Source organism: Falco rusticolus, chromosome 6 (assembly GCF_015220075.1).
Source record: "Falco rusticolus isolate bFalRus1 chromosome 6, bFalRus1.pri, whole genome shotgun sequence".
NCBI lineage: Eukaryota > Metazoa > Chordata > Aves > Falconiformes > Falconidae > Falco > Falco rusticolus.
This window is the reverse complement of record NC_051192.1, coordinates 72,331,412-72,348,707: the sequence shown is the minus strand read 5'-3', so window position 1 is coordinate 72,348,707 and position 17,296 is coordinate 72,331,412. Positions and strand designations below refer to the sequence as shown.

General features: G+C 37.6%; 1 protein-coding gene across 1 annotated transcript in view; it reads right to left on the bottom strand.

Annotated features, from left to right (window-relative positions):
• Positions 1-17,296, bottom strand: part of LOC119150106 (muscular LMNA interacting protein) — a 63,303-nt gene that overhangs the window by 38,737 nt on the left and 7,270 nt on the right. The window contains exons 2-6 of the mRNA XM_037392323.1: positions 10,838-10,903; positions 10,673-10,756; positions 10,520-10,579; positions 8,735-8,779; positions 4,412-4,456 (exon numbers count right to left, since the gene is read on the bottom strand). Of these exons, the coding sequence (XP_037248220.1) occupies positions 4,412-4,456; positions 8,735-8,779; positions 10,520-10,579; positions 10,673-10,756 (234 nt within the window). The 5' untranslated portion in view covers positions 10,838-10,903. The remainder of the gene's footprint in view (positions 1-4,411; positions 4,457-8,734; positions 8,780-10,519; positions 10,580-10,672; positions 10,757-10,837; positions 10,904-17,296) is intronic.

Genomic DNA, 17,296 nt, shown 5'->3' with positions numbered 1-17,296 from the left:
AGCCAAAACTAAAATCAATGGATTTAGTCCTTTTCCATTCTACTTGCAGTAAGGGGATGATCCTTTTCCTCAATAGCTGGAAAAAAGGGACAGACACAAAGTAAGAGTAGTGTGGAGGAGGCACTCACCTCTGCTGCAGATCTGGGACCAGCAGAGGAGCAAGTATGCAAGTCTGGAACCAGAAAAGGGAGCTCACTGCCCAGGCTGAAGGCAGGGAGGGGGATAAGGGCAAGTCCTTAGCACTGATGTTGCTCTCTGCTTCCCCCTCTGCTTCCTTTTCTTTCTTTTAAAAGGAAACCCTTTTAGCACATTTAAGTTCCTTTCACTCACATTTTCCTTTGGTACATAATGAATCTCATTTCTTACTTTATTGTGTGATGGCACTGTATGGACCACTTTTCTGTATAACTGACACATTTCACTTCAGCAGTGACTGAAATTTGGTGCTTGAGAAAGTATGGCAAAGACTGCCTTCCAGAAGTCATTCACCAGTGCTTAAAGGCCATGCAATTATTTTAGGTGGACAGATGGGCACATGATGCCTGGTTTTATGTTGGACCTGACAACTACGCTATATTTGATGCCATTCTGACCTGAAGTGGCTCTTAAAAGATGCTGAATTTAATACTGTTTTACTTTAAAGCAAACATGCTATAATTCCTAAGGTGTCATATTCTCAACCGTGGTTTAATTCGTTTCACGGAGCTTTGGGCTTAACAGCTTTAAATGCAGGAAATACAGGAATCTCAGTAATACGTGGGCTTTAAAATTAATTAATTAGAGAAAAAATACTTCTTCCTTCAAATGCTTGAACTCATCTTCTGTCCACCCTCGAGTCATTACAACACCTACCCACAACCCTCCTCATTGCAAGAAACTGCACTGTGTTCTTTTTGTTACTGTCATTTAAGCCTGCTTACAAAATACAGAAATATAATTCTTTATTTGCTATAAATATGTATGACTTCTCTCCCACTATTTATGTATTTAAATACATTTTGATAAATCCTTCCACTGCACACTCAAAAACCATGAATGACTGGTGCATTAAAATGTCTGAACCAAAAAAACCTTAGGAAAATAGTACCAAGGTATGCAAGACTGGTCTCACGTGAATTTTGTCTTATTTGCTTAATATAAAAAAAAATAATTTATAGTTCATGGCAGTGGCAATATTTTTTGTAGTGTTGGTGTGCAGGGTATGGCTTTACACTTTTTTATCATGAGTCATTCATAGTCATCTTCTAAAAGAATAGAAAATCTGTCGATAAGTCATAGTGGCATGCCCAATGCTTCTCCTGTCCATTGGGTAAAAGTCACATATTTGACAGGTATAGATACATTTCTAGTCACCATAAATAATTAGTCCCTGGTGTAGCTAGTCAGAGATTCCACAAGAGGAGAAGTAATTAGCTGAATCATAAATACTGCAAAATTTCTCAGTCAAAATGTTACTACTGAAGAATCATTCATAAACAGTCACAATGCACTCAGAGACAGTATTGCTGTCTGAACAAAAAAAACACACAAGAATTCTACTGTAGTGATTTCAATTTGAAACACATGACATAAAATATATAGTTAAATAATTAAAATAGTTATTTTAAAAAGAGGCAAAAAGTATCAAAGGAGCTACCAAAAGGATGCAATGATTATAAGTGACCAGAATACTGCTTAAGACAATAGTTTCAGAGAAGCTGTGCATCAGCCTATAAGAAGACTTTAAGAGATCTAGTAATACTGGGATGTTCAAAGAGCAGTGCAAAGAAGTGAAAGAAGGAATAAGGAGGAAAGGGCTTTTAAGACAGAAAGCTGTATTCAAATACAGTTTAGAGGAAAAAAAGAGAAAGAAAAAAAAAAAGAAATAAAATCTAGCCCATGATATAAAAATGTCATATATTAGGCCAAGGAAGACTTTGAGGAAAAAGGTTGCTAAATTTCCTTACAACTAAAAGTCTATAGGGCCAGTAGATACAATTAAGACATAAAGAAGATGCATGAAGAAGAGGAGACCAAGGCTGAAAATTGATTCCTCTCTTCAGCTTTCCTCACAGGAAGACTTAAGGAGGTTCTCACACCATCAAAGAAACAATTTGGAGGAACTGTCTGGACTACAGTGTACAGACTGTCAATAAGATGGATTTGAGAACAAATTATTAAAATGAACAAATAAAGTGCAAGCAATAGAGAAAGTTGTAAAGCAGTTCAAGTGTGAAATTGCCACATTATGAATTGCGGTATTTAAGTTACTCCTTCAGACATAATCGGTACCAAGAGAATGAGAAGTGGCAACAACGGGGCAGGTTTTACTACGGGATCCTGAAGAGGACCAGGAATCACAAATCACTATGTGACTTTTCAAGCTGTGCAAAGTAGTAGGAACAAATTACACTACAGAACAGATTTAGTATTTGAACAAATAATAGGGAATGGTTTTTGAAAGGGCACTCGTCTGATAAATCTCTTAAAGTTAATTTAGTCAGAGACAAGAAAGCTGGCTGTTGCAGCAGATGTAGGTTATGTTTAAACTAGAATACGAGGATCTTTTGACATCTAGGAACACACATTAGATGAAATAAAGTGAGAATCAACAGACCGTCTTATGTGAGGCTCAGTATTAATTTTTTTTTCCCCACCTGGTGCCAAAATGCATGACCAGAGACGACAAAATAAGGCTGCACAGATTATAAAGTTCAGTGGATGCACAGCCATGCTGCATGTGGATTTCCAAAGGCTTTGGTGAAGGGCTTTCAGCAGAGTCTACTAAGGAAATGAAGCTACTACAGAGCAAAATCAAATAGTTCCTATGGACCTGTTAAAAGATAGGATGGAAAAGGTTGGAATAAATGTTCACATTTCATAGTGCAGGGAAGTAAGGAACAGAGTTCCTCAGAGACTTTCTCTGGAACCTGGTCTTTGAATTATGGATGTAGATTGGCTAGAAAACTGCAGCTAGTAAGGTGACAAAGTTTGCTGGTAATACAGAATCATTCAGGGGAGTAAAGACAAAATATCAGTGCAAAGACTTGCAGAGAGATCTTATGATACTGAGTGAATGAATGATAAAAAGGCAGGTGAAACTTAGTTGAATTCAACATTGATACATTTCACAGGGAAAAACTAAATTACATCCTGAATTTACACATGCAGTGATGAACCAGTTAGCTCAGAAACTAGCTCTCACTACTCAGGAAATGTATCTTGGATTTATTGTATACAGTTCTACACAAACATTGGCTTACTGCTCAATACAAGTAAGAACTAAATAAATTACTAGGAATTGCTAGGAAAGGAATAGAAAAAAATAAAGAAGAATCTTATCACATCATCTTGTAAATACAAAGCGTTGTGTTCAGAGCTAGACAAGACTAGTTTATGGTTTTAATCTCCCAGTCTCAAAAACAAAAACCTGAAAAAGATATAGAAAAGAGCAATACAAATCATCAAAGATATTGGACAGTATTCAAACCTCTCAAAGACTGACTAAATAATTTTGACTTTTCTGTATGAAAAAGAGGTGACTGGTAAAGTATTATGGTCAATACATAGAAAATGATTATTTAGAAAGTGAAGGAAGAACAATTATTTACTGTTTCGGTACAAGAACTGTCAAAGTCAAGTAGTAAGTTTAAAACAAAGAAATAAAGTAGTATTTCACATAATTCATAATTAAGAAGTAAACCCTATTGCTACAGAATGTTGTGGAGACCTAAGTAGACAAGATTCAAAGAGTAACTGGAAAAAAATCATGAAAGAAGTGGTAAAGATTACTACATGGTAGAAATTGATTCAGGAAGTCCTTACAATTCCATTAGCTGAAATACAATGGGAAATATTTCTCATCCACATCTCTTTTTTTCCCCAAGAATTCATTAGTGGTTTACCATCGTTTGGACAGGCTCCATGACCTGTCTTCTGACCTTTGTTCAAAAAGTTTGGCTCCAACAGAACTAAATTATGATCAGAGCTAAAATGAACATCTGATGCATAATCCCTTTCTTTATTTGATTTTACCCTTGCTTTTCACTAGTTTTGCCAACTTTGCTTTAAACCAGTATGTTTTAAGAAAATAGATGCCAGAACATATACAAAAAAATTGTAAAAGTGGAATACTAAAAGAGTCCAAGAACCAGCAGTAGATTCTACAGAATGTTACACACATCAAGATTCAGCAAGACTCTACTTTGTCATTTGGTCCATAGCTTTACAAGGAGCTTCAGGATTTACAGGTATTTAAAATAGATGTGTATTCAGTACAGAAAAAGGCAATTAGCTCTGTAGAAGCAATGCCGTTTGTTAGAAGGATATTGACTGCAGCTTCTTTCAATGGACTAAGAAAGTAAATAGTAATTCAGATTTTTTGCAAGTGCAAATTTTGAAAAACAGCTTATCACAGCTGTGTAATACATACCAGCTGGCTCTCTGCTACCATAGATGCTGATTTGTAAAGGTTAGCCTGCAAAAGAGGCAAATATATACAGTATTACATAAAGTAGCATAGTGATATAGTAACGACAGAAGAAAAATCCATGGACAGCAATATGCTTAGGTACAGAAGCTTTTACCACTGATACAGTGACATGCAATTGGTAAGAGAAGTTAAAATACTGACATTTCCAGTTTATTTCTAGGTATAATCAAATATAAATGCCTATTGTTAAGATTTCAGGGATACTTTTTTCCAAGTGCAACAAAATTTCACTTTTTCATCTCCATTTAATCTCAAAACATAAATCCTGATATTTCTGAGCCTGTCACTGTCTATTAATTTGCAGCATCAAAGTTATTAACACTATCAATTTTTCTGGGAGCTCAACCCAACCTTCTCCTCCTTCTGAATTTACATTATGAAAACCAGAACAATCCTACTCAAGTATTACTTTTTTTTTTCCTAAGTTTACATTGAACAGCAGAAGCCCTATTTTCCAGATCAAGTTTAAATGTGATGAATGCAAAGTATTTGTGTGTGTATGTTAAATAGCCATGCGCCACATGTTTACTTGCCCACACAGTGGTGAGATTCAGAATTTCTGGTGCATTGATCCTTCCAATCAGCTCCTTCAAGCTCTGTAAGAGTTCCACTGGATAACCCAATGTGTTTCTGTACAGATAATGTGCCTTTCTTTGATGTGTGATTTGAAGGCCTTGAGACTCTAAAATGTGAATATTCTTCAGTACGGTGGTAAAAAAGGTACTAGATGCAATGGTTAGATGTAGTAGAAGACAAGTTGGTGCCATTACAGCCTGCACCCTCTGCAGAAGGACCACTACAGTTGGATTTGTATCAACTCAGCTGTAAGTTCCTCTCACCATTTCAAGCAGAAAAGCAATTCCAGCACATTCGGAAAGGGAAGAATATATTCTTCCCTTCTTCCCCTGTGACAAAGACCTTGCAGAGATTTGGCCACAGAACTCTGGATGTGGTCTTCCAAGTGCTAAACAAAGATGTTTAATGACTACCTGGACCTGTTGGCCTGCACTGACAGTGAGAACAGCGTCACCACAAGCCATGGTGGAGGACTGTGCTCCTTGTTGAGAGCACTCACATCTCTAAACACAGCCACTGGCAGAGGAAACCTTCCCACCAACACAGGGGTAGCTCTGATTTAGCACTAAACCTACAAAAAGTACATTTTCTGCCCTTGACAGCATAAACTAGAGGTTTTACTGATGTTTGCTTTCGTACTAGGGATTCTTTTTCATACCATTAACCATGTGTGATGACCAATCTCATTGTGAGTTTAAAGATGTCAACGTGCTTCAGAATGATCTACAAATACTAGCAGGCTGGAATTAAATTCTCTCACTTCAGTGGTGCCTGAAATGTATATAAGCACAGCAGACCACAGATAAAGACAAACCACTCATTTCTGTATGTCTGAAGCATTTTTAGCTGCTTCACATTCTCATTTTTTCATTTGTGTCATGTCTATAACACTTTAAAAAGACTTTTTTAAAACTGTCAAGAAGAGTGTCAATGACAATAATACACAAATTAATTATTCCAATTAATCATGAGAAATTATTTTTAAAATAGTTGTAAGTAGGCTAAATAACAAAACTATAAATTGCTAGAATTTGAAACTTGAAATTAAAGTTAAGAAACCTTTTGCTGGTGACAGTAATTATATGGAAACAAAATGACTAAATACATGTATTAGGTCACTCAATAGCCATAAAATAAATATATTTAGAGAATGATTATATTATTATATCATTTTTACAAATCAGCAGTATCATCCCTAAAGCCAACAGAGACGCACTATTATAAAATGGTGAATGGGATCAATCAAAGACCATACAGTTTAAAAAGTTGCTAAATGACAACTGTAGTACTTAGTTGTCAGATGGTACAAACTGCTGTAATTTCACTGAAGTCAGACATTTTCCCATGCTTTTTATACAGTCCCTTGCTATTTGTACAATCATTTACATCCTTAAAGGGTTCTGAAATGCAAGTCAAAAAGGAATTGAGCCCAAGCTAAATCTATTCCATTTTAATTGTTAAATGGCAGGCTATTTCAACATAATTTTATAGTCTACTACTCCACGTAACCTATTGAAGTAATTATCACGTGTGCATACATATACATTTATATGTGTATGTTTATAAATAATACTTCAGCATGACTCATAAACAAATTAAAGCTTTCCTTTTAACCAAAAACATCTCAATATCAGACACCATGAATACAAAAAAATTAAGAAAATTATATTACTAAATTAGCATTTTAATTCTTTCTAGTAAAATTAATTAAGCTGAATAAACTAAAAGCCTACTTCTGAAAGGAAAAAAAGATTTGTGAAAAAAGATGGCTGAAATCTTTATTCGGAGACACCACAGACCTCTTAATGGAACTCACTATTTGATATTATGATAAGTGTCCATACATTACCCAGTTACCAGTTTATGCCAGAGACACCATTAGATTGTCTCAAAATAAGCATCTTGTTTTAAAACAGACAACTCGTACCTATTAAGAAGAAACGTTGGCCCTTGGACTATATCTCCTTTCGTGAACAAGCCAGCAAACACAGAGGCTCAGGAACAGGTCCTTCCCAGTTAATGGCTAGCACATCCCTTGCACGCATTGGTCCACACCAACTACCGCTCTTCCAGACAGTTCTCAGTCATGGTCTGCATGGTAGCATGGAGCACTCAGTGAGCTGAAGGGGTGAGGCCACCCTTGTGCTGGGCTGGGGGGCTCACTTTGAGGGGAGGGAAGTGGAAGGGGAAGAGGAGAAGACAATTCTATGGAAAATCCCATCAGTGTGCCCTCACCCTAAGGGCCAGAGGACAAGCCACCATATGGTTTATTAGCTGTGACAGAAATATCCTTTTTATGTCCTACCAAGGAAGCAGAGCAAGAGAGGGTGAAAGAACTGTATGACATATGGGAGCTGTTAGGGACATCTGTCTTGTCCCTCAGAAGACTCTGCTGCAGACTGCAGCAATGCAGAGTCCAGGAGAGCCTGGATCCACCAAATTCAGCCACCACAGCACAGCCTGGACACCATGGTCTGGTTTTGACACACAAAAAATTCAACATGCTTGTACAATTTATAGGAAATGTTAGCCTATCAATAATCCCCTGCATTATCCCCAAATGTATTTTTAAATATTAGTTTGTTTCACTTATCTAGAAAGTTCCATGGAAGACTGGGAAGGGAGAGTTTGTAAGGGTGATTTTCTATGCCAGCAAAGAAAACCTAACTGTATCCCTAGGCATATAAGTTGGATGCCTGAATTTATTATATGTCAGCCACAGTTTTGGGAGCTGGACATCTGCTCTGGAGTGGTATTTAATATATTCTGTTCTCACAGACTTCCTCTGAAACACACTCTTTCATTTCATTAAAAAGCTCCCTTCTGATGTCTTGTCTCGTTAGTATGAGCCAGCACATTCTGTCAAGTAAAAATCACAGTATGCAATAACATATGAATACCACCACATCCAAGAAGCAAAATTGAATTGATCAGTCAAGCATTGTGCTGGCGTAAAACTAGAAGGCCTCCACCGCTTTGCCAGCACTGCTTTGATTTGAGGTCCAATAGAAATGTTGAATGATGAATAGTAAACGGAGATTTCTCACCACATGACTAGATCACTTGTAAGTAAAATATGAAACCTGCAGTAACTGTGTGTGAGAAATGAAGTGTTAATTTGGTTTAATGTTTCGGTAGTTGAAGACTCAATACAGAGATTTTCATGTTGAAATGTGTGTATATGTGACACAACAGCTTCTATTCATCTAAGGATAAATGATGGAGGTTTAGCCAGCTCTACACCTTGGAGAGAAAAGTTTGGGTTAACCCCAAATTCAGATGGATCGGAAAGAACTAAAAGACTTCTACCAAAGCAAGCCCCCTACAGTGCAGGCTGAGTCCAAACAAATACACCCTTCAGCATCCACAACAGATAGCTGAGGTGTTGCCTCATGCTTGATGCAAACAATAACAGAGAAGTGTGTGAAGAAAGTAAATTTAACATCATATTCACACAGGTAAAATTATCAATAGACACCACACCGAAGAGATTCCGGCTATGATGGATTTACAGCAGTGGGAAGACATCTCAAGTCTCAATTGCCAGTGCTCTAATGTACTCGCTTCTCTCTACTAGTCAATATGTCATGTCACGAGTAGATGCCTGTGCAGACCTACCCAGTACTGTAGCAAGAGCAGATAAATTAGACATTTCTGCATGCAAAACGTAATTATAAAAGTACTTACATATCTGGTTTCACGCCCAGCTGCTCTCTGCGGCATTGTTGACACCTTGCACAAAAAAAATAGATATATTAGGGGCACACACCTACTCCTCAGAGTAACTCAAGATTTTCATCATTGCGACAAATTATTAATTGCTCAAATTCAACAAAACTTCAATTTTCCAGAAAGATTCATGTGATACATGAGAATAAGGTATATTAAAGTTTTGCTTGATAGGTTTATTGTAGAAAATACTGTTTCATTTTTACTGCTCGAAAACATTGATTCCACTCTCTTGAGGATGGTGTTTAAATTACCCCTCAGAACTCCCATAACAAAACACTTATTAGTAGATAGCCATAGGTGTGGTGGCCCCATAAAATATAAGTTACATTTGCTCACAAGATAACTTGAAATGGCATCTCTTCATGTTCTTATTTGCAAGAACTTGCTTTCATCTGACTAGTCCATGTTATTTCTGAGACATTTATTTAAAACAGACACTCTTTTTTCCTTCCTGTCTATGATTCTCTTTTACCCTCAGTTTAAGAATTTTGCTCTCTCAGCCTGAGGTCCTCACAACCTTTAGCTTGGTCCCTATGCTGCATCCGGTTAAACTCTCCATTTGCCCCTTTATTTGGTTTCATGACTGCTATCAGATGCTTCTATTTGATCAAGGCTCAATTCTCAGTTGCCCAAGGAAGTAGGTTTTGTATGCTATCGCTTAACTTAATAGCAGTATTTTAACCACTTTGGATTCAGCGCAGGCATTGGAATCCCCGCAATAACAGTCTCTGCTTCTTTGGCTACTGTCATGTTTCCATCTTTCAGGTGACTGAAGCCTGATTCACTACTGCATGCTGGTTGACAGAAGTAATTTCAAAAATGAAAAATAGATTTGAAGTGTATATTGAATATAGACACTCAGGAATGCTGGTTTTGTGCCCTGTTTTGGCATGGTGGACTGGACATTGTGCAGGATGTTCTGAATGCATCAATTTTTGATGTGCTTCTCTGCCAAAAATCCCTTTCTTCCCATTTCCAGCTGGATTTCTGTCATTGTCATTTTCCTGTAGCTACCACAACCAACTTAAGTTTACCTGGGGCAAACTGACTATAAGACCCTCTTTCCCTGAATAGTCATCCTTCTGAATCCCTAAGGCACATCAATATAACTTAATGAAACCAGAAGTTCAACACCAGTATAGAAAGTTATCTGTGCCTCTCACTACCTGTTTCTGAGTTATCCAGGGTAAATGGATGTAGCAGACATCCCCCTTCTGTTAGGTGCAGAGTTAAAACAACATCAGCACTTAATAGCAATCTACTTATTAATTTAATTATCCCACTATTGAAAACCAATAATGAACATGGAAAGAAAAATATTCTGAAATAAGTTTCCAAACAATGAAGCTAGAAACACTGCCTCCTCCGTAGTAAGGACACATGGATGAGGTGAAATCTGGGACATGGCCAGAGACCCTGCAATATGGAAGGCAAAGTATGTAGAATTTCTTCCTTGTGGATCCTAGCCTCTGAAGCCTTAATAAAGTTTTTCTTTCATAATATAACTCCTTCTGACTTCAGCAAAACATCCTGCAACAAAGACTGCACTGCCTCCAGGGTTACAGTTCTGTCCTTCCATGTCTTTTAAACCACCAGACACTTCTACTGTTGCTGCATGTCTCAGCTGCAGCTTTCTGGTGAGACAGGCTTTAATGTTGCCATAGGCTTTATTGTGCGTTTGCTTGCGTCAGTGTCTATCTGCAAAGAGCCCTTGGTCTGTGGGTGGGCTTATTGACCTACCTTGCCAACACCTGATTCCATGTTCATCTGCAGAAAACTTGGAGAAGACTCACATCGGCGCTGGAAAATTATTTTCAACAGAGAACAGACTTATTAATGATGAGACAAAAGGAAAGGAAGAGAAACAGTCAGTTCCACATACTGGTGGGTTACCATAGTCAATGGGTCCTGTAGGACTTCATCAATGACAGCGCACAGCTCTTCTGTTTGTTGTCTGAGCTGGGCAGGGGAGCACATCTGGAAAAGGAGGATAGTTCACTCATTTAACCTTTGTCTTTGTTTTCAAATAGAGATTTGGAAGACATATAGCAGCACTACCTCTGAATGAGTGTCCAAAGCAGTGTCGTCAGTCACATTAGCAGTCTTGATTGACTCTTCTAATGCCTGTAATTCAAAAGATTTTGGTGTGATACTGAGTTCAAAATTTTTAAACTCAATCAAATATACAATTTTGCAACACCGTGTTTCCAAAGGTGGCACTTTTTGTTTCACCATGAAAAGAAGGAAAATAGGAAATTACCTAGTAAGAACAAGAGTCTAATAAGGTTTTTTAGGTTACCAACTTCTGATTCTACCTTAGAGGGGGGGTGCAGAGAGGGAGAGAGAGCATGCAAGTGAGGTGAATTGCCTCGACTTTTAGAGATCAGAAACTACCAGTTTAAATTGCTGCCTTCTTCAACAATGCCCCCCTCCTTTGCATTAAATGTAACGCAGTGAATGTGCGCCGTATGCCACAGAGGGGTTGGAGGGCTGCCAACCACACACCACCAGAGGAAAGCCACCAGCTGTAAGCAGGTGGACAAGGCAGGGGTCCAAGTACGCATGAGGCTTTCTTTTCCTCCGGTAGATGTTTTCTTTAAGAAGTACCTCCTGTTCAAAGAGGATTGTGATTCTACATTGTAACAAAAACAGTGCTCAGCATTTTGGGGTTTTAGCCTGAAATCAGAAATGTGTAAAGTGAAATATGTGCTATATATACATGATATCACACTAAGCAGATATGCAGTCTCTCCAAAACAAAGAACTAGCTTCTTATGCTTGGATATACCTTCCACTTTCCTACACCCGTACTTGGAGCAGGTTTGAGAACAGTGGGAATCAGTTTGCTGATCCCTCCACTTTATCAGGCAACTCACAAAACACCCTCAGAAGCCAAAATCCAGTGCTCAGTTCCCTTTTCATCTTCATCCAGAGTCTGCAAGGCACATTCTGACTACCATCACCCATTTTTGCTTTGAAGTGATTTTCAAATTGACTACTTGCTGAGACCAGAAATAACTCTGGAAGCCTGCTGATGTATGAAGCTGGACTAGAGGGGAAGGACCCACAGGGTTTGGGGACTTTGTATTTAACACATTATGTTTTTCTGAAGTTTCATTTTGCTAGTTATTTGAAAAAAAAATATAATAAGAAAAAAAGAGAGCATTCCAGTAAAGCACTTTTTCATGCATGTGGGATTCTGTGGAAATGGGCTGATCCCAGTGAAGTGGTTATGAGGGCTGCCGGTTACAAAAGACATGCATGGAGCTGGGAGGAAAATGGCAGAATCTTGAATAAAAAGAAAATAAGAATATACTTAAGTAATTATTTCTGAGTTTAATTTTGCTGAGTACAATTTTTTTACTCTTTCCTTGTCCAGCTACTGGCAGCATACATTTACGTATGCGCAACAGAAAAGTTAATGACAATTTACCTTTAATATTATCTTAATACCATCCAAGAATGATCTTGCACAGAAGCACATTTATGGAACACCATATCTTCTATCAGAGAGTACAGTAAGAATAAGTGAAAGGCAGTTTGTTTCCAAACACATTTCTTCCCTCCCTTCCAGCTCTAGACAAACCTGTTGGTGTTAAGAGTAGTTGTAGTTCCAGAGGGAAAAAATAAAAGAATTATTCATTTTGACATACAGAAATGAATATAATCTTATCCCAAGACAGAAGATTAAAAGATAAATAGTCTCTCTCATCTCTATTGTCTCATCACTAATACCCAGCCAAATTCTCAGACCAACAGACAGTCCTGTAGAAGAGGAGGGCTCAGCCAAAAAGGGCTCAGAGCTACATTAAAGTACTGTTTCCCCAGTTCAGCTTCACTTGAGATTACATCCTCCTGGTAAACAGAAAATGAAGTGATAAAACGAAGTAGAAGAGTCATTCCAGTACCTATTAGGATTGCCAAAGCAGACTGTTGTAGAGAGCTGATGAATCTGAATGTGAGTTAGGAAAAACAGCACATTTTAATCAGTCATGGGTTCAGAATGGAGAAACTGCTAAGCTTCTCAAAACCCCCAAGAAACCAGTAGAGTCATGAACAAAATAAAGTAATTGTTAAGAAAAAATACATGTTTCTATGTCATATTCACTTCACCAGAGCAGTGGGAGAGGGTTAACACAATCAAGGGTAAGAAACAGCTACCCAGAAGATACTGAGAAATCTTTCTAGAGGAACCACAGCCACATCCACACATGGCTGTTCAGAACCAAAACTCTGGATAAGTACCAAATATACATCAGTTTCAGTAGAAATTTGGTATGCAAATATTTTTGTATTTTGGAGTCTTCATTGACTAAAGAACTCAGGTGAGTGCAGCACCAAGGCCTGTGCACTCCACGGTCCTGTGAGATATGGCCATCATGCAGGAGCCATGCTAAAGAAAGCTGCAGTGTCCTCCTGCCTTTTTGAACCTTTGGGGAAGAAAATTTTTAATCTTCAAACTGATCCATCTAATTTATTTCATTGTTTTATCTCTTGTTTTTTTCTTTGGGTTTTGTGGGGTTTTTTTTCTATTTGAAAAACCTGAGTCCTCCAAAGAAAAAGAAGAAACAGAGAGAACTAGATCTTAGGTATGACTATCACCTCTAAAAAGATAAAAAAATGTTCTGCTTAATCTGTTGCTAGCTTCTCAAAATACAATTCTTTTTTTTTTTCCAGCAATGCCTTTTTTTTCCCCCTCACATTTCTACATAGAGAAAAATCTGAGATTAAAAAAGTATGACTACTGTTTCTGAACTCATTACTGGAGTTATCATGCAATAATGTTATGATTAATTTAAAGCATTAGTGCTATCTACAGTGGTGCTGATTAGCGCTATAACAATATTCAAGCTTCGCTTCCTATGCTGATGGTCTAACAATATTAATATTGGAACATAGTTACTTAGGCATTCAAATTTTTTTATTATATATAAAAAACAATAGTGAGACCGTAATTTAAAAGAGGAGTGCAATTTGGAGAATGAAAATGTATTTGTGACAGAATTTAAATGTTCAGATGAAATAACTGTTTGCTGAAAAACTAATTTTTTCCTTGAAAGGACAAATTGATACATACACACCATTGACATCAATAATGACTACAATCTTCCCCTCCTCTTTTCCCCAAGCTATTCCATTGCTAAAGCTGTATCAGAGCTGAAAGGATACTGGTAAATGATCTAAACAGGATCTCCAACATTTTGCTAAAAGAATGAAAGCTCTTGGCAACATATAGGAAATATAAAACATTGTTTCATCCACCAATGGATCACATCAACAGTAAGAAAAAATGAATATTGTAACCTGGATCTGACACAGCTTCCTTCTTACTGAACTGTGAAAACCCTGGGCTGAGCAAAACCCAAGAAGTTTCCTTTTCTTTTATTTCTCTTCATATTTTTCCCATCACTATCTTTTCATAAGCCCTCAGCACATGCCAAAAAATCCCTCTATACAATGGAACTTCATATCCCATGAGTTCCTTTAACTTATTCCTTGAAGATCCTGGGAGATGATACTGAAAAGACCTGACTACTTTTCCTCTTATAAAATAATTAATATTAAAAGCTGCAAGGCCTTTGAAAGAAAGAGGGAGCTCATAGCCTGCTCTTACGTTGGCACGCTTTGTTATTACAGACAAACTAGGTCCTTTATCACTCTATGACTGCATAAATTATTTCCTTTCTTTCTTATCACTATGTATTTATCTATAGCCTTGAGAAGCATTTTGAACGCATAATCTGGATGCAAGAAATTCACTTAGCAAGTGCACACCAGAAGTACTTGAAGAAAAAATGAAATACTCCTTTAACAAAGTATTCTCAACAAAATGCTTCCAGAAATAATTTCCAGGTCCAGAAACATCCTTGATAGTAGTTAATTGTCTATCAGTTAGGTCTACCATCTGAGAGTGGGCAAAATTGGCTTCCAAGTTCCTGATTTCAAGGAGTGACTTGAATCTCTATTTACCATGATCAGTGCCTATACCAATGGATGTTTGATAATACAAGAGGTAAAGAGTTCCCTCTAAGCAAGAACCTAAAGATGGGTCTCCAATGTAGCAAATCCCTACCATATTTCCTCAGTTGCATTTCTTTCTTTTCATGAAAAAAAAAAAACAAACAAGCAAAACAAAACAAACAAAAAATAATCCACCAAAACTCTGTTTCCTTCTGCATGAGAAGGAAAATGCTTCACTTTTTTTTTTGCCTTTTCTTTTTTCTCAACAAAGAGAATATTCTGCACTGCTGGCAGTCTGTTGTATAGGTGATGGAATGCAATTACTAGGTCTTTGGAGTTTTCTTAAAAGTGTAACATCGTATGGAAACACTGTTTTAAACTCTCTTGAAATTAGCCAAATTGCATCGTGACCAGAGAAAACGTGAAGAACAGCCATAAACAGACAAAATCGATAACCTACAATATTTATTCTTTAAGATAGATTTTTTTCTACATTTATTTAAAATGGAAATTATAGTTCTCCACTTGTAATTAGTTGATAAACACAAACCAGATAAGTCAATGGTGCTTTCATTTGCACCTCTTCCATATATAGCCAGTTACTCCTAGTGCTTTTCAGAAGACTTGGTTAACGTGGGATAAACCTCAACTGTGAAGTAGATGTGCTTCATGGCACACTCCATCTTCCCAGTTTCACCACAGTTCAGACTGGGGGAACTCTCAGCAGAACATTTGCAGCACCTGTCTCCCCCAAGTCTGTATGTCCAGCTTTCCTTCCTATCAAAGCGACGCCCAGATAAGGGAAGTTCACCCCAATCAGCATGCAGAGGGGGTGTATATCTGGACAAACACAACAAACCCAGTTTCCCCTGCATACACCTTGCTGTAGACCAAAGACCACTGAGTTGTTAAAAGACTTTTCAGTTTGCAGTTCCAAGGCATCCAACAGTCTTTGAATTACATCTCAAATTCGACATAATTCTGAAGATGAAGTAGGATCTAATTAAACAGACTGACTACTTAAAAATTTTTCTGTAGCTCCCTGAAATAAACTCTTCATCACTATCTATTTTGACTGCAAGATATTTTTATAGCTATTTAATAAATACAATCTCTAAATAATAGACACACTACTTTTTAAATACTACCTGATTAGGAATGGGATTTTGAATTAGACTGTGAGCATGTCTGTGTAACTATAGAAGCTATACAAGAGTGAGTGTCAGTAGAGGGATGACTCACTGACTCAATGTTAATTAGGCTATAAGGAACAACAGTGATCATCTAGTCTGACCTCTTCCTCAAACCACAGAACTGCCTGGAATTACCGTATGAAGTGCTAGAAAAGTGTCCTGTCTTGATTTTTCGATTTCTGTGACAGAGCCCATTTTAGTCTCCAGAAATTTCTTCTAATGGATATTTCCTTCTTTCTGTTAAAATTTTGCCTTATACCTGCATTAAATTTGTCCAGCTTCCTCTTCTAGCTAGTGGATCCTACCATCTGCTGGACTAAAGAGTTCATTATCACGGTCTGTGGACCTACCTCATCGCAATGAATCTGTATGGCTGTGGTGGCACTGCTGACTGACCATGGTTACCGCCATCCCATTATCACCATCACTGCCCTCCTTGCTCAGACATTGTGGAACTGTGCCCTTGCTGGTGAGGAGACTGTCCTGCCAGCTTGCTGCCCGCTTCTGGTTCACCTTTCCTGTGGAGCAGTCCACTCTTGCTGCTCCCCTGACCACACTGAGAATCCCTTAAAAACAAGTTTTTGCTCTTCTGACTATGAAGGAAGTTACAGCACAACCTTCCAAGACCTATCCTGGATTGGGCTTTTTCTGAGTGGAACACAAGCGATGTGAGGAACATCATACAAACTCAAACAGCTGGAAAGCATTCCAGTTACAAGATCTGATGAGATCAAGCTACTTCTGGGGTTGCCAAAGTATACACATATATTGTCAACAAGCCTTTTCTTCTCTGTCAATGAGCACAGATTTGAACAATTCATTTTTAGTAAGAGTACTGGAAGATAAGAAGAATATGTCCTAGAAAAACCATTAATATGATAGTTTCATAAAAGAAGTGGGGAAATGTTGGCTGAAATTAAACCATCTACACACATAAAAGAAAAAAGTTACTTGAGAAAGTTAGACACAAGGAGTCAGTTTGGAGGAAGACAAACCATTGTACCTTATATGACATGTCAATGGCGGGTTTCTATCATGGGATCTAATTAATACTGTATATGAATTGTCACTAGGATCACCCACATCACAGCTCTGACTAATCTTATTTCTCACAACCACTCAAATTAAGTAATAATTACTCACACTGTGGATAAAGTTGACTTCTGAGAATGTGCATTTACAGTTCAACTGCACTGCAAAACACATTTTTAGCACTTTAGGCAGGTGATGTATTCCTAATGCATTCAGCTCAGTAATATCTGTGCTTTTCAGATTTTACGTGCCTCCCTTGCTGAAAAAAAACACAAACCCACTTGAAAACTTCTTCTCCGTATAACTATGATTTTAATGTTAATACAACATT